At 34.7% G+C, this 22,463-nt stretch overlaps 2 protein-coding genes across 7 annotated transcripts in view; one reads left to right on the top strand and one right to left on the bottom strand.

Annotated features, from left to right (window-relative positions):
• Window positions 1-2,884: 2,884 nt before the first annotated feature.
• Window positions 2,885-21,194, top strand: LOC131019415 (phosphatidylserine decarboxylase proenzyme 3-like). Of its 6 annotated transcripts, none has more exons than XR_009100251.1 (22): window positions 2,888-3,288; window positions 3,376-3,455; window positions 3,683-3,707; window positions 4,889-4,975; window positions 5,171-5,239; window positions 8,386-8,478; window positions 8,562-8,612; window positions 10,221-10,304; window positions 11,415-11,506; window positions 12,628-12,783; window positions 13,141-13,225; window positions 15,007-15,118; window positions 15,377-15,477; window positions 16,856-16,903; window positions 18,495-18,641; window positions 18,934-19,029; window positions 19,210-19,284; window positions 19,367-19,459; window positions 19,604-19,690; window positions 19,782-19,832; window positions 20,510-20,682; window positions 20,828-21,194. XR_009100251.1 is itself a non-coding variant. In XM_057947959.1 (21 exons), the coding sequence occupies exons 1-21, from the start codon at window positions 3,076-3,078 to the stop codon at window positions 20,618-20,620; spliced, it is 1,956 nt and encodes a 651-aa protein (XP_057803942.1). In that variant the 5' UTR covers window positions 2,888-3,075; the 3' UTR covers window positions 20,621-20,868. The 6 variants fall into 6 exon arrangements, 3 of the variants coding, with proteins under 3 accessions (XP_057803942.1, XP_057803943.1, XP_057803944.1); XR_009100252.1 differs by having other exon boundaries at window positions 2,889-3,288; window positions 4,916-4,975; XM_057947959.1 differs by having other exon boundaries at window positions 20,510-20,868.
• Window positions 20,912-22,463, bottom strand: part of LOC131019417 (putative clathrin assembly protein At1g03050) — a 2,369-nt gene continuing 817 nt past the window's right edge. The window contains exons 2-3 of the mRNA XM_057947962.1: window positions 22,309-22,463; window positions 20,912-22,220 (exon numbers count right to left, since the gene is read on the bottom strand). The exon at window positions 22,309-22,463 is cut by the window's right edge and continues 512 nt beyond it. Of these exons, the coding sequence (XP_057803945.1) occupies window positions 21,115-22,220; window positions 22,309-22,463 (1,261 nt within the window). The 3' untranslated portion in view covers window positions 20,912-21,114. The remainder of the gene's footprint in view (window positions 22,221-22,308) is intronic.

Here is a 22,463-nt window from a genome sequence, read left to right as displayed (position 1 = left end):
AAGCCGCTACAATCGTTTTAATTCGGTTTTTATACAATTTGTTTTTACAATTGCGTTCAATTTAATTATGTTTATGTTTGATTTTATTATGTCTGGCTAGTCTTTTAATCTGAACCTAGGGTTTGTACATAGCTGATTAATTATGTGTTTTTGATTTATTGATATCAATTTGCCCTCCAACTTGTGATTCATGATTCTTGGTGCCTGTTCTCTTGTGATTTACATGTCTAGCTGTTCAGTTTGAGTCTTGAATGCGATAATTGTTCAGCCGATTCAGGAATGCATGATATAGTGTTAGCCTTGAGTCTTGAATGCGATAGGTGAAGCTATAGGAAGCTATTCTTTATGTGCTATTGGGAGTTAATTTATTCCTTGGAGTCTTGAATGCGAAAAGGGATTAATTAATCTACGTTCATAGGTGGTCGTTAGAGACGCTTGTGAATAATATAGTGATCTTTCATCAGAGTTGGATTAAAATTGGTAATTGAATCAATATGTTGAATACATGTAGTTGATTAGTGAAAGTACATCCCTAGGGTCAGAGTTTTCCATATATTTGAGTTAAGTAATCGTTATTTATATGCTCTTTAGTTTTAATTTAGTTAATCGTAGTTCATAATTCACCTTCATTATTGTTTTACTTGTCTACTGTTAGAGTCTGTTTAGGAAATAGATAGTGCAATTTCGTTTTACAGTCTCTGTGGATACGATACTCTGCTTGCTATTTGCGTACTACAATTGCACCGTTTAGTTGCGGTAATTTGTTGCTATAAAAATAGTGATCAAAAACCTCAAAACATAGCCAACCACGAAGAAAAGTAGAGCTGTCGCATGTGGTTTTGGTATTCCTGATATCTGTCTTGATATCACGTAATGTAGACATTTACCTGATCGTGATATATGGGACGACAGTTTGAGAAAATCACAAAAAATGGACTTTTCTAGCTCACGGTATTCAACTGCACCATATACAATAGTGTTTATGATATCAATGATGTTTTCATTGCCCTTAACATTGACCTTGTGGGTTATTTCCTGCATTGTCTGCCGTTTGAAGGTCCATTTTACCTTCATTCAGAAAATAAAAGTATATGTCAAAATAAATGAAAGGTATTATAATGAGAATTTCAATACACAATTGGCACATATGGGTATAATAGTGCCATTTGTGCCTTATTAGGCACAAATGGAACTATTATGCCAATTTGTGCCAACTGTAACATCATTCCAACATGCAAACATCAAGTAATTTCCCAGGAAAATAACGATGATTCAAAATTGAACCTCAACCATAACATTCAATCTTAATGAGAATTTCAATGGCACAAATGCCACTAACATCATTCCAACATGCAAACACCAATCAACATACAATCTTAATTTAGGGTTTTGAGAAATTACCGCAACATCTTCATTGGCGGACTCTTCGGAGGCTTCTTCCTCTCCGGCTTCTTCCTCTCTAGCTTCTTCTTCCTCGCCGGCTTCTTCTTCTCGGCCGGCTTCTTCGGCGGTGGATGGAAGAGTCACCATCTTGATTAGGCTTTGTTGTTCCTCAGATCCGGAACTCTCCTCCTCTATCTATTTCTTTGCAAATATCCATGATGTTTTCAGGAACTTTAGATCCGGCTTCTTCCTTGCCGGAATCTGCAACGCGCTTGCGCTTGGAGGTGGAGGTGGATCCGGAATCTGAAGCGCCCTTGCGCTTGGCTGGAGTAGATTTGCGCTTCATCATTTTTGGAGTGGAGTGGATTGGAGAAGACGGATAATATGCAGGTGGAGAAGATGAAGGTGGTTGAACAGCAGTTGCCGGCGGTTGAACCCGAGATTTCCAGTGGCGGCTGACGACGATTTTAGGGTAAAAACCCAAGAGAGAAGTGTAAAAACGCAGTGAAAATTGGGGGAGAAATGGTAATAATTCTATTTTGTTGAAACCCTAAAACCCGCGAATCCCAACCCTACCCGGCACACGACCCGCGTGCCTAACCTTACCCGGTCCGTCTAATTAAGGGTAAAAACGTTCAAAATCGTTAAAAAAAGTCGAAAATTGTGTTTTTTCAATTAGTGGCCAAATATTGTGTTTTATGGTTCATTTTGGCTTTCTCAAAATTTCATTCAAAGAAAAATGTGAAAAAAACGTAAAAGAAAAGAAAAAGTGTGCTAAACGGCACAATTTTTTTTTGATAAATTAACAATATTAAATAAAGAAATTTAAAGAGCGTGCCACATGAAATTCCAAGACCTTTGGCTTTAGACATTAACTCCTTACAGCTTAGCCAACAAACTGTACGCACACACACTAAACGACACAATTTTAAACAAGGCACGCTGTGTTCCACTGCCCAGTAGATCCGCACCTTTCAACGACTCTCTCTCTCTCTCTCTCTGAGCATCTACTATGGTGCTACCCGATAGTGGTGCCACATGTCTGCCATTTCAGTAACTACCTCATATTTTCTCCACTATAACACTACCTCATTTTTAACTATTCATGGACCTCACTACAGTATTACTATTATTACCATATATATAATATATTTCAATTTTTATATTATATTTTATTTCAATAAAATTAATATAATTATATGAATAAATAAATTTATTTAAGAAATAAAATATAATTTTAAAATTAATATAATTATTTTTAAAATTGCAACATACATATTATTGGAAAGAAAAATTACAACCACTTATCAATTAAATTACAAACAATAGATAAGACCAAAAAAAAACAAGCAACGACTACAATATAATAAAAAGAAGAAAACAAATGAAGAAAGCAAAAATGTACACTAACCGAAAATAAGAAAAAAAGAAAAAAAAGAAAGGCAAAATTAAATGATGAATGCAACTGGGGGCTGGGGCCCCCAATGTCGCTACCCAAAATAATTGGTGCTATCCATGACACCTGGGATACTACCCCAAAAATTTTCGCCATAGTTTCAGTATATGCTTCCAGATTCGAAGAAGTCAAAGCGTTACTGATTGCCCTTTCCACTTTTTTCCACCTTTGTTTGGGACACTACCATAAAATCCCAATCACTTTTCGATCGTTGTAGTCTATTGTTGCTGTGTAAGATGGGCCATGGAACCTCCAAAGATGAACCTCAGGAAGACTCATCGGATTCCTCTGCTTCCACAACTTCCAGAATTCAAAGACTCCGGCAGCGCCTCCACCGCCACCGTCTCCATTTTCGCCGCCTCCACCGTGGCTCCGGTTCTGGCTCCCAGTTAAGCAAACTACTCAAGGAGGAAGACTTCGCCGGCATCGCCCTCCTCCGCCTCATCGGCGTATGTCAATCAATCTGTCCCCATTCCTCATTTTTCCCTATGGTATTTTCATTAATTAATGAATCTAATGGCTATTGGTTGTTGAAGGCGGAGATGAGATTCAAGGACAAATGGCTTGCATGTGTTTCTGTCGGCGAGCAGACCTTCCGAACTGCCATCTCCGATCAGTTAATTCCTCTCTCTCTCTCTCTCTAGTCACTACCTATTGAAATTTATGAGTACTGTCCATGGCGTTTCGTGCGATAAGAAAAATATGACATTATGAGGCTACTTTTTTTCAGAAAGATGATTGTTGTTATATCATATTATATATACATAGTTTTGCTTTTAAGAGAAGTTTTACTGTTCCTGAATATTAACAGGTATTGATTGTTTTCTTGTTTCTTTTGAACAGAACTGACCAGCCTGTCTGGAACTCTGTGAGTATTTGTTGAAACATTATTTTGTTGATTTTCTTGTCAACCAAACCATTTAGTAATAGTTTTGTTCGGAATGATGTGGCTAAAATTCTTTAGCAGATCAGGCTACTTTTGTAAGTCATCTAAGTGTTTGTAATATGTATAGTTTGCCTGAGTTTGGATCCTTAAAATTCTGGAGATGCTTCACTTACTGCCATGCTTTCACTGTGTGTTGTTTATACTATTAACCTTTACCAGGATAGACTTATAATAAACTTAACATCTTCTCTGATTTCTCTTATAAAGTGTGAAACTTTTAGGTCTACTATATTATTAGTATTTTTTAATTATCTTGTGCCTTGGGCCACACTTTGTTATGTACTATACTAAGTATAAAGCATCTCGAAGACCAGGGTTGTTGTATTCAAATGAAGAGAAACACTGGCACAAATGGAGGCAAGTGGCGCTGTAGGCCTGCCCCCCACCTGTTCCTTTTTCCTTTGAATTTGAGTTTAAAGTTTTGTGAATTTAGTCCTATGGGCCCACCTACCTCTCCAAACTCTCTCAAAAAAACCTTTTCTACTGACTGATAGTTTAATTAACTTTACATTATCATAGGTGAATATGTACATGTACTTACATGCATATATGTATATGCGTGTATAATTTTCTGTATTGATATTTATTTAAGTTCACTATTTAATAGTTAAAGTTTTTTTCCCCCTTAAAATATACTGATTGTATACTACTGTTCACTGGAAAGCAAATTACTAGAATTTGGCTATACTCCCCCTGTCCCATTAAATATACTCCCTGTGTCCCATTAGTAATGTCCCGCTACTTTTGCACACGAAAATTAAGAAAAGTGTAGTTAGACTGTTAGTGTATAAAGTGAGCTGGTGGAAGGTATTTAAGGATTATTTTTAGTGAGGTGGTGTATAAAGTAAGCGGGGAAACTGTTAATAACATTTTAAATGGTTAATTTTTTTTTCCCTAAAAAGTATATGAGGCATTACTAGTGGGACTCCCAATATAGTAATTGCGACATTACTAATGGGACGGAGGGAGTAATATTTATAAATTATTAAATAGTATACACAGCTCATGATTATTGTTTTGCATCCCCCACACCCATACACAAAATTCTGGTTCCACCACTGAATGTAGTTATCTTTTTGGTTTCATTGTAACATTTTCTTAAGGTGAAAAATCACTACATCACTCTACAGGAGAAAAAGCTTCTTTTGGAGAGAAATGGGGCACGTGTTGCAAGAATATCTGTATTTGAGGTTTGTATGGAATGCTGTTCTGATGTCGATTTCATGAATTTTGTTTCAATCAGGAAAATATTTCATTAACAAACTCTCTCTTTCTCTCTCCCTATGCTTTTTCAATTTCAGTAATCACCCTCATATCTTGATGCTCAGTCTCAACAGGGCCAGTATGCCAACTGAATAACATTCTCATTCTTATTTTCGATGCAGACTAACAGATTGTCAAAGAACAATCTTATTGGTTACTGTGAGATTGATTTGTATGATTTCCTTACTCGGGTGAGATACACTAATCTTAGAGCCTTCCTATTTATGATTTTACACACGAACATGTTAGTTGAACGGAATAATTCATTACTATATATATAGCTGCTTGTGGAATGTGGATGATAGTTAGCTTGTTGCTCCCATCTCAAAATCAACAAGAAAAACTCAAGAAATAATCTCTATAATTTTGTACACTACATGCTTAATTTAATGGGTGGGATATCTGTTACATATATAAAAGCCAAATGTTGGCAAAATTTACAAGAATGTCATTTTCCCTCCAAGAGGCATTCACAATTGTCTAATGGAATTTTAATTTCTGTTGTACAATAAGTCTTTAGTTGATTATTATAGAATATTGTTATTACTATCTTCTTAATGCACTAGTAATTAATGTGTTAATATTTATATGTCAAGTAAGATGGACAAACATTTTATAAATTATAAATTCTATGTAGTTATATGTAATAACAATTTTATAATGGCGGAGACATATTGATTAATGTTTTGTTGGTCATTTTGTAACACTAAATTATGATTGAATAATCTCATAAGCTAACTAAAGTTATTTAATAAATATTGTTCATTTTATATATATTAGAAGTATAATAGATTTATTTTCTATAGTGAATATATTTTTTAACTATAATAAATGTATGATTAAAAATATTGATATTAGTTTTTATTTGATACTCTTTTATAAGATATTACAATCATAGGCTATCTATGATTAATTGAATTATATTATAGCATAGGTTTTTTGTTCAAAGAATATTAACTTTATTTCTTGAGTTTATTAGTATGATATATATTTGTACACGAAAAATGATTAATATACGTATAAGATACAAATTATTACTCCCTCCGTCGTCCATGAAAAGTATGACATTTTTTGCCATTTTTGACGTATATCAAAAGCATGCCACTTTCATTTTCAGATTATGGCCCCACATCTTTTCCTTCTCTTTTATTCTTATTTACAGAACAATCACCCTTATTTCAATCTCAATCCCTTTCTCCACTACATAAAAATCACCACCCATTTAAATAAAACCCGTGCCCACGAAAAGTGCCATATTGTTGGTGGACGGAGGGAGTATATAAAGTACATGTCCTATTTTTCTTTACTATTTATATAACTCTATTATGCACAAAAGAGTTTTGTAAATTTTTTCTTTACTACTAAAATAAATAATAATTTTTTTGGAGAGGTTGTAATTTACAATTAATTGTATACATATTATTTATATCAATTACTCCCTCCCCTCCGTTCCACGAATCTTGACATGTATTCCTTTTTGGGCCGTCCCACAAATCTTGACACATTTTCAAATAAGGTAATAATTATTACCTTCTCTCTCCTACTTTATCACTTTTATTACCATCTCTCTCCTACTTTATCATTTTTATACTTTATTACGTACACACTTAAAACACTAATTTACAATTCCTTAATTCCCGTGCCGAAACCAAACGCGTCAAGATTCGTGGGACGGAGGGAGTATATTATCTCTTTTTATTTATAATGCTTATTGTTGATAGAATATAATAATCATCTTGGTCGATTGTTACGTAGTATGACTGAATTTAGTTACACAATTCATAGTAAATGTGTGCTAGCTAGATTGTAGTTCTTTAAAATTGTTATTGTTCATTGGAATAATAACATGTAGATTACAAAACTTTTGCCAATTTTTTTAGCACACTACAAGAAGAAGCGTATAAATTACTCCACTATTAATTGATCTGATTTTGCAACCAATGTCATTCTACCCCCAAATTATAATTGAGTTGTCACTTTCATGACATAATTATGTGTACGTGGGAAAAATAAAAAATTTATATTGGGCTTATTTGTTGATTATATTGTCTTATTCGTTATTCTCATTTATCACAAACATGACAATATAATCTACAAGTACCCGTATTAAGTTAATGTGGTGAAATTTTCGCCTCCTTCAAGATTCGAACCCAGTGAAAATGGCTATTCATGCGTTACATTGATTTATTCGTAGATTTATATTGGCTTATTTTAATACCAGCGATAAGATTTGAATATTTGATGTACTTGATTCATTCTCTCATTTTCACCATATTTAGTCATTCTTACTTCTCACCATATTTAGTCATTCTCATTGGATTCTTTCTCTCTCTACAAAATATATGAGGTCTACATGAGAACCCATATAGAAAGTGAAAACGTGAGAATCATTTTCAGCCAGCATTCTCAGTATAATTCATCCCTATATATATATGTGTATGTGTGTGTGTGTGTGTGTGTGTGAGAATGTTATCTTTCGTGAGAAATGAAAATAACGAATAAATCAATATAACGCGTGATTAGTAGAATGGCTATTCGTGTGTTACATTGATTTGTTTTTAGATTTATATTGGCTTATCCGTCATTTTGAATAAATATCAGCCATAGAATTTGAATATGTTCCAGATTCATTATCATTTTTCAACACATTTAGCTATTCTTACTGGATCCTCTCTTTCTCTCTCTCTATATATATATAGGGATGAGTTATACTGAGAATGCTATCTTTCGTGAGAAATGAGAACGATTGCATAAGCCATTATATAGTGTTGCATAAGCTGCAGTATAATACCTGAGTTCGAATCCTGGAGGGAGCGAAAATTTTATCTAATTAATTGAATTTCGTTATGCAATCATTACAAGCAACTTATGCAAATTACAAGCATTTTATGCAACATATATACCGGCTTATGCAATCATTCTCCATTCTCATTTGATCTTCTTCCCCTATATATATATATATATATATATATATATATATATATATATAAATATAATGTTTGAGAATATAGGTTTAATCAATCTGATTATAATATGTTGGATATGATAATTTGAGGTATGAGCCAGTTTTTGGAGTTATAGGTCCTTGAGGTTTTGTATCTTCTTTTTGCTTTTTCGCCACGACTTGCCTTTTATTCCATTTTCTACTTTGGTTCACTTGTACATGTTTTTAGCTTTAAAACTGCAGAAGAGAACAAAGTTTACCTTGAAAATGCAGTACAACTGATATGAAGTGTTTAACTTTTATTTTGAAATGTTATCTTGTCTAATATGCTATTGTCGCCTTATTTTTCTTCATATTTTTCTCCTTTTAATCCTCATACTAACTATTTTGTAGGATTCAGATTCTGACATAGATGCATACGACTTAATAGATCCAACTTCTGCCGGAGGAATTGTTGGCAAAATAAGGTTGTCATGTTCCATTGAGGTGCGGAAATAGTTTATAGTTTAATTCATCCGTATGCTAATAAATTTGTATATGCCTCGAACTCATGGTTGTGACATTTGTAGGACCCAATGGAAACAGAAAAGAGTTTTGTCCGGCGCATTTTGTCTGTTGTGGTATGTGTTAACTTTGCATGTCGTATAATATTTTGTTGTCACATGTAGTACATTTTTTGTGAGTTGTTACCTGGAGTACAATTGACATCATATTGATAATGGATCTTGCATAAGTAAATCATTTGGAGGATCGAATTTTTCTGCTATTGTTCCTGTCAGTGCTTATATTCTTCGTCTTGTTCTCTAGCCCATATTGTAAAAGAGAGTTTTTATAATGTTACATCAATGATGCATCAAGTAATGTTTTACTTAGTTTATAAGCACTTTAAAATAGGTTATTAAAGCACTCCCAGCAGAAATCTCAAAATTATGCTCCTATATTCCTCCCTAAAGCTTCCCTATTTAATTTTAGGATCTCGATTTTATAAATGCATACACCAGATCTCCTATTTTCTACATAAAAACAATAATTATATGTGGGCCCTACTAATTATAAGCTTAAAATAAATTTAGGGTGGATGTAAATTTAAGATTGAATTTAGGTAGGTGTAAAAAATTTTGTGGGCTCCATCCAATTTAGGGGATCTGCTGGATGCATTTTTTTTATCTCATTTTCAATTATTTTAGCCTAAATTTAGAGATCGTTATGCATTTAGGTGATCTGTTGGGATTGCTCTTAGATGTTCAGAGCTCATAACTCATAAGCTCCTCAAAATTATTGGGTGTTATTTTTTGTTTTGTTTAAGAGCTTATAATTCCTTTAGGATGCTACGGACCTATAAACTATACTTGAAAACAGTGGAAAACCCTTTTTTGTGTAAAAAAAACTTATTTTGGTGGATTCCTCAAAATTTAATGGTGTTAAATTGAAAAGTTTCCCTTATATACATCATAAATCCTTTTTTATCTTATTTTTATCCAAATACTTCATGACTTATGCTTAAAAACAAATATACCATTTTCAGAAATGACTTATAGGATAACAGCTTATAATAGATAAATTCAGCGAAACACCCCATAAACAAAGTCCATGCTCTAAAGACTATATAAGTGATTATTTCCTGAAGGAAAAGGTGGATGAGTGCATATTTGATTATAGAATCCCAATTATAAAATCATATTTGATTATAGCATCTCTAAATAAAAATTAGAACCATTGACTCTGAAAGGAAATTCTTCCACTTGCATTATTAGCCTTATTTTGCTCCCTCTTGAGTCATCTGAGGGTTCTACAGTGGACACGCTGCAGCTATCCTAGTAATGAGTTTTACTGGTCTAACTCAAATATTTACTTTTCGCTGTCCGCATTTTGTTGATATGATGATAATGTAGCTTTATTACCTCTGAGTTGGTGCAGAGAAACTGTGACTGTCAGTTTAAATGTAACAAGTTGAAATCGGTCAGCCTTGGACAATGTCAAATTGAGATTGGTAGACATTCTCATGATGCTATAATGAAAACACTAGCGTCCGATGTCCATTTTGAACTTTCGAAGAGGCCAGACTTAGAGTTATCCTATATTATTTTAGGATGCTAGGATATCAGCAATAATTTTGCCTCCTATTTTCCTAGAGCATTTTTTTTGTTTGTGAGACAATACAATATAGTACATCTTTCCTTTATGGAACAAAACAATTACACCTATCTGTCTCTTGTTTATTTAAACAGGATTATGATGAAAGTGGAAATCTTTCATATGCTGAATTCTCTGACCTAATTGATGCATTTGGCAATCAACTGGCTGCTACAAAGGTTTGCATATGAATAATTGTTTTATTTCTCATACCGTGTTGCTGAATATTGTGTACCATGTTGGAGATCATATCCTATTTGAGGTGGCCATTTAACATGACACTTTTGGCTTGGTCAAATAACATGTCCTGTGTTCAAATCTCACTGCCAATCATTAATAATTTTTTCTACCACATGCAAGACTTTGGTACGAAGTCCTGCACAAACGAGGGGTGTGTTTATAGGAACTGTAATTTTTTTATTTTTTTTTATTAAGTAGGAACTGTAAATTTAATTACATTTCATATTGCCCAAGGATCTATCTTGGATTATCTAATTCACCATACATTGATTAAATCCTAGCATGCTTCTATTAAATCCTAGCATGCTCCTAGTTAAACGGAATACCTTAGATTTTCAGTGAACCTATCAATACGTAAAGACGTACCGATATAAATAAATAGTCAAGACAAATTATTTCCATTTATACTGCAACTCGTCCTCGAGTTACTTCGGCTGTGATACAATTTTATATCTCATAAGTTTTACCATTCATATGATCTTCTGTGATCAACGACATACCATACGATCTACTTATTAAAGAGATAAAGGGACAAATATGCGACAAATGAACAAATCAGATAGGAGTTGAAATAGTGAAAACAAGAATTATTGTATATAAGCATAAAATGTGTTGCTTTCACATAGCATATCTTATTTTAATCTATTAAATCGTTCTACTAGAAAATAAAATTTAGTTTCTAAACATGATGAGAAACATAAAACTCAAAATTTTCATAATGAAAATCATAACTAGACAGCGACAAACGTACCGTGCTCATCGCCTTCCTGCCCAGCAACTTCCAATCTTGCTCCTTCATGTTGTTTCTTTTCATACCCAGAGCCTGATACAAATCCTTACCATATAGGGAATCCTCAATCGGCATCTTTCAGAAATAAAAAATATGTTCCGCCAAACTTTTCAATTAATATTTTTCTATCATCCATTGTGTGGCCCTTATGAACCCGAAGCTTTTGATACCAGTTGGCTCCAGTAAAATGCTAATAGTGAATAAAAGTCGACCACTTAATTATCAGAAATTATTATCACCATATTTCATTTTGTTTCAGAAAGAGGAGCTTTTCAAAGCAGCTGATGAGAATGGGGATGGAGTTGTCAGCATAGATGAGTTGGCTATGCTTTTAGCTGTTCAACAAGAAAAGTAGGCTCTCGTATATGTTCATTTGAGATAAAGATATCTTCTGTTGTTTCTTGCGAATATAGGTACATGTAATTCTTCGTTATAAACTTGATTCTGTTCTTCTTGGCTCTGCGGTGTTTCCTTCTTTGGTCTTGTTAGATAAGTTATGCCTTCTAAAACTTCAAAGAATAAAAACATAAAAATAAAACAAAAAATTTCATTCTTTGGTAATTAAGATACTACATGATTATGAATAGCAATTTTGTTATTTGAATAGCATAATCATAATGTGCAAAAATTGTTGGCTTCTCCTCTGAATGTTTATAAAAGTGCGAATATTATAAATAAGAGCTGCCAAAATATAACATTCTAAATAATCATTCTCCATATTCATATAGCTATTTTATTGTTATCTAGAATTTTTTTGTGATGATTGTTCTCTAGAAAATTAGTTGATCAATTATTTAGAGTCTATTTCATTCTTACTGTCAAATTTATAATTTTTATATATTTAAAACTCAATTATTAAAAAAAATATTTTGTATAATAGCTTTCGGTGTTCACAGATTGGGAGCTATTGGGATAATATTTTCAATTTCTGTAAAGATAAAATGTTTATACTTTTAGGAAAATCCTTGCACAATTTTTTTTCCTTCTTTTCATTGAGAAATACTCATACAGTTATGTGGTAACATTCATCACTAGAATTATTAATATATATTCTGTATTATTTATCTTCCGGATAAATGCTCTTGCCAATTGAATTTATTGTCAATGTCCGAGTTAGAAGGCTGTCACGTTTGGCATTCCCTACATTTACGTATTACTGAATATTCTTAAATTCAATTTTAAGTTGTTGAATATGTTGAAATAAGCCATTAGTAGTTAAATTTATGAACTAAGTAATCTTGTTGAATGTTATGCATGTTTTAAGTACATTGGATACTGAATTTGATGGTTCAAACCTTCTAGGTGACAATTACAGAGCAGATGTGCTACTGCACTGGACCCAATTTCCACTATATGTTCTTGAAATTTATTTGTGATTAATTGGTTGATTGCTAGAATCAACTATGATGATCTTATTACTTTCGGCAGAACTTCTCACGGTTACCTTTTTTGCTTGAAAATCCTTTGTGCAGGGATCCTCTTATCAATTGTTGTCCTGTCTGCGGAGAAATTCTTCAAATCTCGGACAGGTTGAATGCTATGATTCATCTGACCCTATGTTTTGATGAAGGAACTGGAAATCAGGTTATGGCTGGAGGATTCTTGACTGACAAGCAGGCTTCGAATGGGTGAGGACTTGCCAGTCATTACTTCTCTCACTTCTAGATGATATTCATCTTTACATTCTGTTATAGGTATAAGATGGCAAGTGCAAAAATAAGTTTAAAGAGGAGAAAGATCCAATTCTAAAAATATGATCTGCAAAAATTCAGTATAATTTGGCTCACCGCTATCTATTAGTCATCAAATGTAGTTCATAGTTTTATTATCTACCTATACGAACTGTGTAATTTTTCTTTTGGTATGAAATAATGCCCTTTTTAGTTAAGTTCAGAATGCAATTGTTTCTCAGCTATTTATAAGAATAACAATAACAATTACTATAATGGATTACTTTGTATTAAATATCAATATTCTCTGCACAGATGGATGTTCAAAGTAAGTGAATGGGCTCATTTTTCATCCTATGAAGTTGGATTGAGGTCTGGATCAAGTGCTTCACATATCCTGGTAATCCATATCTGTGTGTGCCTGATTCAATATTAATTAATACTTCCTCCATCCCATAAATTGTCCATTTTCGTCCGTCCCATAAGAAAGTATCACTTCCATTTTGGGACATGGTCCCACTTTCTCTTTTTAACCACAACCACTCATTTCTACAAAACCCCACAATCAATTCAACCACAACCACTCATTTCCACTCAACACATTATCTGCTAACATTTTGTTAAAACTCATGTCATCTCATATGTGATACACTCTTACGGGACACACCGACAGAGGGAGTACATTATTATTGTTGTTGTTAATTTCATCATTGAATTTTCTCAAATTGAGCCTCTAGGCAATCCTTCACTTATATTTTAACCCCAAACTTTGTAATATGTGTTGCTCGCTCATTTCTACAAAACCCCACAATCAATTCAACCACAACCACTCATTTCCACTCAACACATTATCTACTAGAGTAACATTTTGTTAAAACTCATGTCATCTCATATGTGATACACTCTTACGGGACACACCGACAGAGGGAGTACATTATTATTATTGTTGTTAATTTCATCATTGAATTTTCTCAAATTGAGCCTCTAGGCAATCCTTCACTTATATTTTAACCCAAACTTTGTAATATGTGTTGCTCGATGTTCTGATACCTAAAACCAGAATTTTCAAGTAATATGATAGTGCATTCAAAATAGAGGGCTTTTTCTTGGGGTTAATGCCTCTAAATATCCTAACTATTTTTGTTTTCGCATTTTGCATTTGTTTCAAATTTTCTACCCAGTATACCTGAACGGTGTTACTAATCCGTTTTTGCATCCAATGTTGGTTCTTGGCAGCCGAAATAGTTGACGTGTCACAATCGGAAGCAAACTGTGACGGTTTCTTTTAAATAAAACGTCGTCGTTTTAACTTAATTTAAAGAGTTTAGTTTGAATTAGGGTTCAAATCCCCTCAACTGATTTAGGGCTTTAGGGTTCAAGCAAGGGTTTCACCATCTCTCGAATCTGGCTAACAGCTCAAATAGCTTGGTATTTCAGTTGCTCCTCTTCGTCGGTGCCTTTCCCATCTACGGCCACGGAATCGTGGACAGCGCGAACGGCAGAACATGGGCTCCCACATCGCCAGGGGCTGAGCCCTAGGTGTCTCGGAATAGCTGTACATGAATTCGAAGGGGGCGTCAGGCAAGTAATAGGAGATTCCGAAATTCCCAAGGATGATAGCCCGGTCATCGTTGTCGGGCCAAATTTTCTGATGGGCTTGTAGTATTTGGGTTTGGATTTTGGCGGCACACGAATTTTACGGGTAGAGGGGGTTTGGGGAATGTTTGGTTTTGTGTTTTCCGTGTGAGAAATGTGAAGGAGATAAGTTGCAGAGATAATTTTGAGGAAGAAAGCAGATTTTTGTTTTTTGGATTAATTGCCACATCGTTTAGTAAAACAGAAACGACGTCGTCCAACTGCAAAATCAAATTAATAAAATTTTCCATGCCGTTTGATATTAGAGCCACATCATAAATTAAATTGCCACGTTGCCAAGTCAATTCACCGGATGCAAAAAAGGATTAGTAACATAGTTCAGGCATACTGCGGCAAAATTTTTGAAACAAATGCGAAAACGAAAATAGTTAGGGTATTTAGGGGCATTAACCCCTTTTTTCTTCTGTGTTTGTTAGAAACTATTTATGTTAGAATCTTCCATATTGTCAATGTACTGGGACGCATTCTTTTTTTAAGTAACTGGGACGCATTCTTGAAGTGACTAGACAGTGTTTTTGATTACAGGTTTTTGATAGACGAACAAAAAGATTAGTGGAGGAAACAATTGATGCCAAGATTGTGTTATCTATGAGAGCGTTATATCAATCTAAAGTAGGGCTTGGCCTCATGGACAAAGGTTGCATTTTAGTGAATTTCTTCTGACATGTCTCGATCAGTTGTTTGCTGCAACATTTTATCATCTCTCTCTAGCACGCACACACACACACACACACAGTCACACACACACACACAAATCTTCATTTATTTAGATATTTCTTGGATCTTTGTTAACTTCATCAATTTGGGGTAATTAGATACAACTAATTATGTAAAGATACTTTTCTATCTTGCTTAATTCACAAGTTCACTTATCTGAACTCCTATATGGATGCAGGGGCAAAGGAACTCTTGCAGAGCATCTCCGAAAAGCAGGGCAGGAAAATGGATTCACCCGAATCTGCTAAGGATATTGAAAAATTTATTTGTTTGTTTAAGGCATGATATTCATTTGCCCAAGCATTACACCAGCTCTGATAGTATTTTAACTTTGAATTAGGTGTGTGCTACCCGTGAATTTGAGTTCTAGCAATTGATACCATCAATCAAACTGATCTTCCACTAGTCTGCTGATACGTCGGTTGAATTTGTTTGTTTCATTGTGATTCACCTTTTATGCAAATTTTAATTAGGCATAGTTGTTTCCTCTTTTCTGTCATAAGCACTTTTGTTTTCTTACCAAACTCCTGGCTTTTAATAAGAGCCTACCCCTTCACTATCAAGACAGGTTTTGAGCAAGTTTATTCTTGGAGAAGTTGGAATATTTTTCTTACTTTCTGTGTATTTGCACTAGTGGTGTTGTTGCCTATTTTCCTTTTATACCTAAAAGGTAGTTCGGCGTGTAAAATATCCAGTGCTGAAAATTTAAGCCTGTTGATATGCATTTTAAATACCTCTAATTCATTGGAAGTGTCTATCTCAAAAAAGTAAAAGAATAAACAAAATAACAAATAAAATCATTGGAAGTGTCAGCACATTCGAAGACTTTGATAGATATGAGCCAACACTATTTTGATGTCACTTAATCAAAATAAAGGCACTTGCATATAGTTCATTTTGTCACCCACTTTATCTGTCATGGCCTATTCTGATAGGAATAAGCATTGCTAAAACTAGCTATGATCAGGTTCTTCGTTGTGCTTGGTTGCCATTAGTTGATTTGACTTTAGTGTACTAGTTCTTCCATGTCTTATGATATGTAAGTGCGAAGATGTAGCCTCCTTAGGCTCTAGGGTGCGTTCTCTTTGATTGATAAATTTATCATGGGAAAATGAGGGATAACAAAAAATTCTCCCTTTAAATGTCTCCTTTCTTTTCCCTCATATTCTACAAAATAGAATTTCACTCTTTCTTATTCATCCTTTTCACTTGAAGTAGGGATAATATTATCCACCAAAAATGGAGAGATAATATTATCCCTCCTCGGAGGCAAAAAAATGAATGAGAAACGATGAAATTATCATTTTATAGGAAATGAGGGAAAAGAAAGGAAGAACATTTTCTCATGATAAATTTATCAATCAAAGAGAATACACCCTTAAGGTTATTCTGCTAATTAGATGTGTGCACTGATACATGTTCTTGAATAAAAATCTCTCTGAAGTAGGAATACACGGTTCGTTCTTTTTAGAACTCCAACTCAACCCTTCCTCTATAAGCTTACTTTTATTCATGCATATAAATGTGCATGACTGCTGCTCAGTGTCATATTATTCTTCTTGCTGGATGTCTTCTGCAATTATAAGTACTTTAAGTTTAATTGTGTTTATATTTGATTGAATTAGCTCCCTAATTGCAATTGTTGATTATGTTGCAGGATCAAATAAATTTGTCTGAAATCAAATATCCTTTGGAGCACTTTAAGGTGGGTAAAGGTTCAATATTCCACTCTTGTTTCAAATGTTGCTCATGTAATTAAATGTTTGCTGCCAATAAATGTGGTGGAAAATGTTCTTGAATTAATCGTCTGTCTGTTATTATAGTAGATAGGTTAATTACTTATGTCTTCATGATGCTTCTTCTTTTGCGGAAGTACTGCAGTAAGACTGAAAAGTTCATTTGTAAACTATATGATTGCTTTATGATTCTAAAAACATAAATAGCACATAAAAAATACTCATAAATAGATGTTTCATTTGTTTCTGCACTGATTTTCAATACAAGTCGTACAGGACTTAAAAAGATAAAAAAAAAATCATATGGTGTAATACTCGGAAAGGCTAATTAAGTTTTTTCAGGGTATTATACCATTAAGTATTTTTGAATTTTTGAGTTCTTCAGATTTTAATATTTTCATTATTTCTTTTAGATTATTTTTTTAGTTGCCCAACTGAGTATTGAAAGGAAGTCTTCAGTAGAAGAAAGACAGGAGAATCAGTTGTTCCTACATGTTACCTTTTCTTTAAAGTTAATGTTATTGCATTGGGTTCCTATCTGATGGAATTCTATTCACTTCTATAAATTGACTGACAGGTAGATTTTCCAGAAACACTAATTGTTGTCAATACACAAGATGAAACTACTGTTGCTGTTAGTTGTGAAGCAAAACTAGATTCTCCTTAAGAAGATTACTTTTTCATATCTGATCAACTATAGTACTGGAAAATTTTAGAGGAGCATCCAATCATGTATCAGAGAGAAACTCTTACCTTCTTTTATAAATCAAAGTGACAATTATTACCATACTGGCAAAAAAAGGGAAAGAAAGTCAGCAATTTATCCTGTGTTACTACGGTTTATCCTTATTTTCCATTAGCTTTAACATGCTTTTATGTTTTTAACTCTTCGATGAGAGCTCTTCCTATAGTTGGATCATAGCACATCCACCCATTTCCAAGAAATCTGTTGAAAGCTTTCTGGTCTATGTATCATCATCTAAGAATAAAATATTGTGATGAAAGCAAGCCAACCACCAGCGTATCTTTTTTAGACAAGTCCAAACGTTTTTGATGTTGTACCTAGAAATTTAGCAGTTAATATTACTGCAACCTTTAAAATAGATCACTAACTAGTTCTTTTCTGAAAGCAAATCTGTGGAAGTAGGCAATGTGGATTTAGAGATGGCAAATTCAATCATCCATCTATTAAGTTGACGTCCTTCAAATCTCTTATTCTCCACCTGTGATCCCCCTTCTCCCTCATCACTCTCCTTTTTTTTTTCCTTCTAATTATTTGCATTAAGTTCTTGAAAATGTAATCTTTTCGATATGCCGGGAGGATCAGGATCTTGAACATGTACATGGTTGAATCTTCCATATGATCAAAAGTTCTCACTCTCACTCTCCTTCCTCTTAAGTTTGCATTTTCAAGAATTGCCCCATTCTATACACTTTTATGATTGCTTTAGTTGAGTGCTCTCTAATTATTTTTTTTGTTTTTTGTGGCTTTTCCTTTCTATTCTGTTTTTCTAGTCTTTGATATTCCTCAAATCATATATGAGTTTTTCCTTTTTGCAGACATTCAATGAATTCTTTATAAGAGAGTTAAAACCTGGTGCAAGGCCAATCACCAATGCTGAACGTGATGATGTTGCGGTATCTGCTGCTGATAGTCGGTTGATGGCATTTGAAACTGCTGAAGATTCTATGAGATTTTGGATTAAGGTACGAGTGAACATGTGTGGGACTATTCATTCATTAAGCAAATCTTGGCAGGATTATTATCCACCTGTATAATATTTCTCATTTCTGTAAGTATAAATGTATAATCATAAAAAGCCACTTTATAGTTGGAAAGCTTGTCACCAAATTTTATTTTCTTAGCTCTAGAACTTCTTACTTTACTCCTTTTGGAAGCATATTAATTTTTTTTAAACAACTTCAGTCCGAGGTAGTTAGCAAAACTACGCAGCAGGTACACTATATTGTTTGATTCAGAAGCTCTGTTTTCATGTAGGGACGGAAATTTTCTGTGCAAGGTCTTTTAGGAACTGAAGTGTGCTCTGATGCCTTCAGTGATGGAACTCTAGTGATATTCCGCTTAGCACCACAGGTAAAGTTCTGTGAATCTCTCCTGTTCTTGAGCGTATTAAGGCTCCTTAATAACATCAGGTGCAGTTGGTAAATCCTTTTTGTTCTGGAGCATAATTTATTTTCTCTAATAGTATCTTCTTCTTTTTTTCTTTCTTTTTTCTTTTTTAATTCTGAATTCAGTCCCTCCAAACCATTGCAGGACTATCATCATTTCCATTTTCCTGTTTCTGGAACTATTGAGAAATTTGTGGAAATACCTGGATGCTTATACACGGTACACTTGAACTTCTGAGACTGTGTCTTGTGACAGTCAGCTTATTTTGATTTATCCTCACTGCTCCTCTTTTCTCTTCAAGGTTAACCCAATTGCAGTGAATAGCAAGTACTGTAATGTGTTCACTGAGAATAAGCGTGTTGTATCTACAATATCAACCAAAGAATTTGGAAAGGTTTGACATTGCAAACATTTTGTGTTACTAATATCTGCAGAAGACAATTTTAGTATTGAGTTATAAGACCATTTTATTTTTCCTATAATGCACGGCATAAAAAAAAAGTATATAGTAGACCTGAAACTATAAAGTTGACTGCAGGTAGCTTTTGTTGCTATTGGAGCAACCATGGTTGGTAGCATTAATTTCACCAAAAAAGAGGGTGACTATGTCAAGAAAGGAGACGAGGTTCATGATAGTTGACAACTTAACAAGTTCTTTTATATTTATTATCTTGCTGAACTATATTCAGTAAACTACTTTTAATTCTTTGGTGCAGTTTGGATATTTTTCCTTTGGCGGAAGTACAGTCATTTGTGTCTTTGAGAAGGTTGGTGCCACAATTTATTTATTTAGATAATAATGAATAAGGAATACCTGGGCACTCCCTTTAAGCTATGTTGTTTCTGAATATGCAAACTCCCAATAATCTGGTGGTTTCGTTTCTGATTAGTTGCTGACTTTTAGTACCCGTTAATTGTTATTTGTACATATGAGAATTTTATTCAAAAATTTAATGGTGGCATTGGCTATATCTCAGTGTGTAATTCTATATTTTTCTTCAGTTTTCTTGGAACTGGTGGAAATAAGTTCCAATGTAAGGCTTCAGATATCAGTACTGTCACGCGATCTTTATAAATTTATTTCTCCTCAACCAAAATAAACTATTACTAGATCTCGAAGAGTACCGCCAAAATTAATGTCGAGGGTAAAGTGGCCTAACTCTGAAGCAGTTGGAAACTGAAAAGAATAGATGTCAGGATCTAAGGATAGCCATAACTCTGGAAAAATGTTAGCTAATAGAATTCAACAAATCTTGTGTTTATACCCTATTTGTCTCTCTTCTACTGTTGACTATATTATTATAAATTCAGCTGCGCAATAAATGATTAATACATACTGTTATTAGTTTATAATTACCTGAACATATGGGCAAAAAGTTTTTCATATGCTGTCAGTTTTGTTAAAGATTGCAGTATGCTGCCCTAAGTCCTTGAAATTCTGCAGGATACTATCAAGATAGACAACGACCTCCTGGAGAACAGTTCGAGACACCTTGAGACGTTGGTCTCTGTGGGAATGCAATTGGGTCTGTCCATTAAAAAAACCCTTGGCTAGAGAGAGGTCGCTTAAGGCGAAACCTTGCATTATATGGGCCTGAAAGGGGTCGGTTTGCAAATGTGTGTTTTCTGACTATGGAACTATTTTTTGGCCTTTAGAATCGTCTTCTCTTGTAGTTAGTACCGTATCTTGTATTTTTATGTGAATATAGTTTACAGAAAATGTGTATTTGAGGAAATATTTCACCTACATAGTCGATATCAGTTTGCAGGAGATCCAATACCAAATATTCAAATTGGAGTTTTTGCTGAGTGGGCATCTATTTTTTGGAGAAAGACATCCTGTTGCTTGAGGAGAAGATCTAGTTAATGCAAGTTTATAGCCGAAAATTCCTCCTACAATTAAGTGCAAGAAACGAAGGCAAGTTTCTAGACAATTATAACCTAGTATTTTGACATCTCTTTGCATGATCCGGTTTGATACAACTCAATTGCATATCAAGTTTGGCCACCAGTAACTGTTTTCTATGCTGTATTATTTCTGTAAGTAGCTTAATGTGTAGTCGTGTAACCTCCTTTGTTGTATGGATATGAACCCGAGTTTGCCTTGTGTAAAGCTGCTGGTCCCTGCATCCCATCCCTTGCATATTGTTGCCACATTATCTGCTCTTGTACAAGAAAGTTATGCTTTTTCTCCAGCTCTGACATCTGCACATATGGTGGTGGGGGTACGGCAAGAGAGGCGGCAAAAGGGTCGGAATTCTCAGAAGTGGTGGCTCCGCTCTCAGCGGATGGTGGTGCCGGCAATGCCAGCATGGCCGGCCGCCCCGCTGACCCTAGAGCAACACTACTAGCACTTCCCGTAGCTATAAGACCCGAAGAAGCCACCGCCTGAGCCAGTGTTCCTTGTTGGTACATGCCATCAAGAATCAATGTATCAAACCCTCCGGGAAGTGATACCTTTTGGTTCGACAAATGGCTAGCAGATTGGACTAATGCCGTCTCCCAGTCACCCGACGATGACTCTTTGAAGGCCTCCCATGGTGTCGTTTCATTCTCCGGACCGGCAGTGGATAGACCACCGTCAAATAGAGCTAATGCAAGTTTGTCACCATGTTCTTGTGTAGTTGGTGCATTTTCACCTAAGTTCAGCAAATTCCCCTCTTCTTGAGTTTTCTTTTGCTCTTCTTTTGGCTCCTCTTCCACTTCCTCATTCTCTTCTTCCTCTTGTACAAAAGTTTCTGGTGGTGGCAATGCCTTGATGGCATTCATATCCTCTTCGGGCTCTGTCTCTTGAATTAGTTCGGGCTCTGGGTCCGGGCTGGCGGGCCTCCTGTCGTGGTCCATGGTCGACCTTTCACGAATGTAATCGTCCATCATATCGAGTCTCTTTTGTGAGATCTTCTCAACTTCAGGATACTCAGAGGAACGCGCAATGCCGACTTTCTTACACCAAGTGTAGAATGCGTCCACATCATCGTATTGCTTGGACACACGAGAGAAGATCTCATGGACTTTCACCATTTCAGGTATATCAAGCTGCATGAACCGTTCAATCAAGATCGCCATAATCTCAGTTATGTCGTAGCATAGTTGGAAACTCTCTTTCACAATAGGGTACAAAGCCACATTCACCACCCTGTTCTCTCTAGCTGCACCTGCATTTAATATACAAGTGTTTGTAAGGATGTCAATTAGGCCAAGTCACTTGGTTTTGTGCTGGATTGACATCTTTTATGTGCATACCTGTTGGCTTGCATGCCAAGAACCTCTCGAGAAGTTGCATTAGATGATTAATCCTATAAAAGATCTTCTCGATCTTCATATCACAGAGAGGAGTGTTCTTGGGCACAATGGCAGTGTCTGGGACGTGGCATTCATAGCCGCCATGGATCCCTCTA

This window comes from Salvia miltiorrhiza, chromosome 4 (genome assembly GCF_028751815.1).
Source record: "Salvia miltiorrhiza cultivar Shanhuang (shh) chromosome 4, IMPLAD_Smil_shh, whole genome shotgun sequence".
In the NCBI taxonomy this organism is placed as follows: Eukaryota; Viridiplantae; Streptophyta; class Magnoliopsida; order Lamiales; family Lamiaceae; genus Salvia; species Salvia miltiorrhiza.
This window is presented reverse-complemented; position numbering and strand designations above follow the sequence as displayed.

Excerpts from the sequence above, each read along its gene's own strand:
- LOC131019415 (XM_057947959.1), top strand. The coding sequence starts at position 3,076 with ATGGGCCATGGAACCTCCAAAGATGAACCTCAGGAAGACTCATCGGAT. Across the intron at positions 13,226-15,006 it reads CAAGTGCTTCACATATCCTG|GTTTTTGATAGACGAACAAA; the intron begins GTAATCCATATC and ends TTTTGATTACAG. Across the intron at positions 15,119-15,376 it reads GCTTGGCCTCATGGACAAAG|GGGCAAAGGAACTCTTGCAG; the intron begins GTTGCATTTTAG and ends ATATGGATGCAG.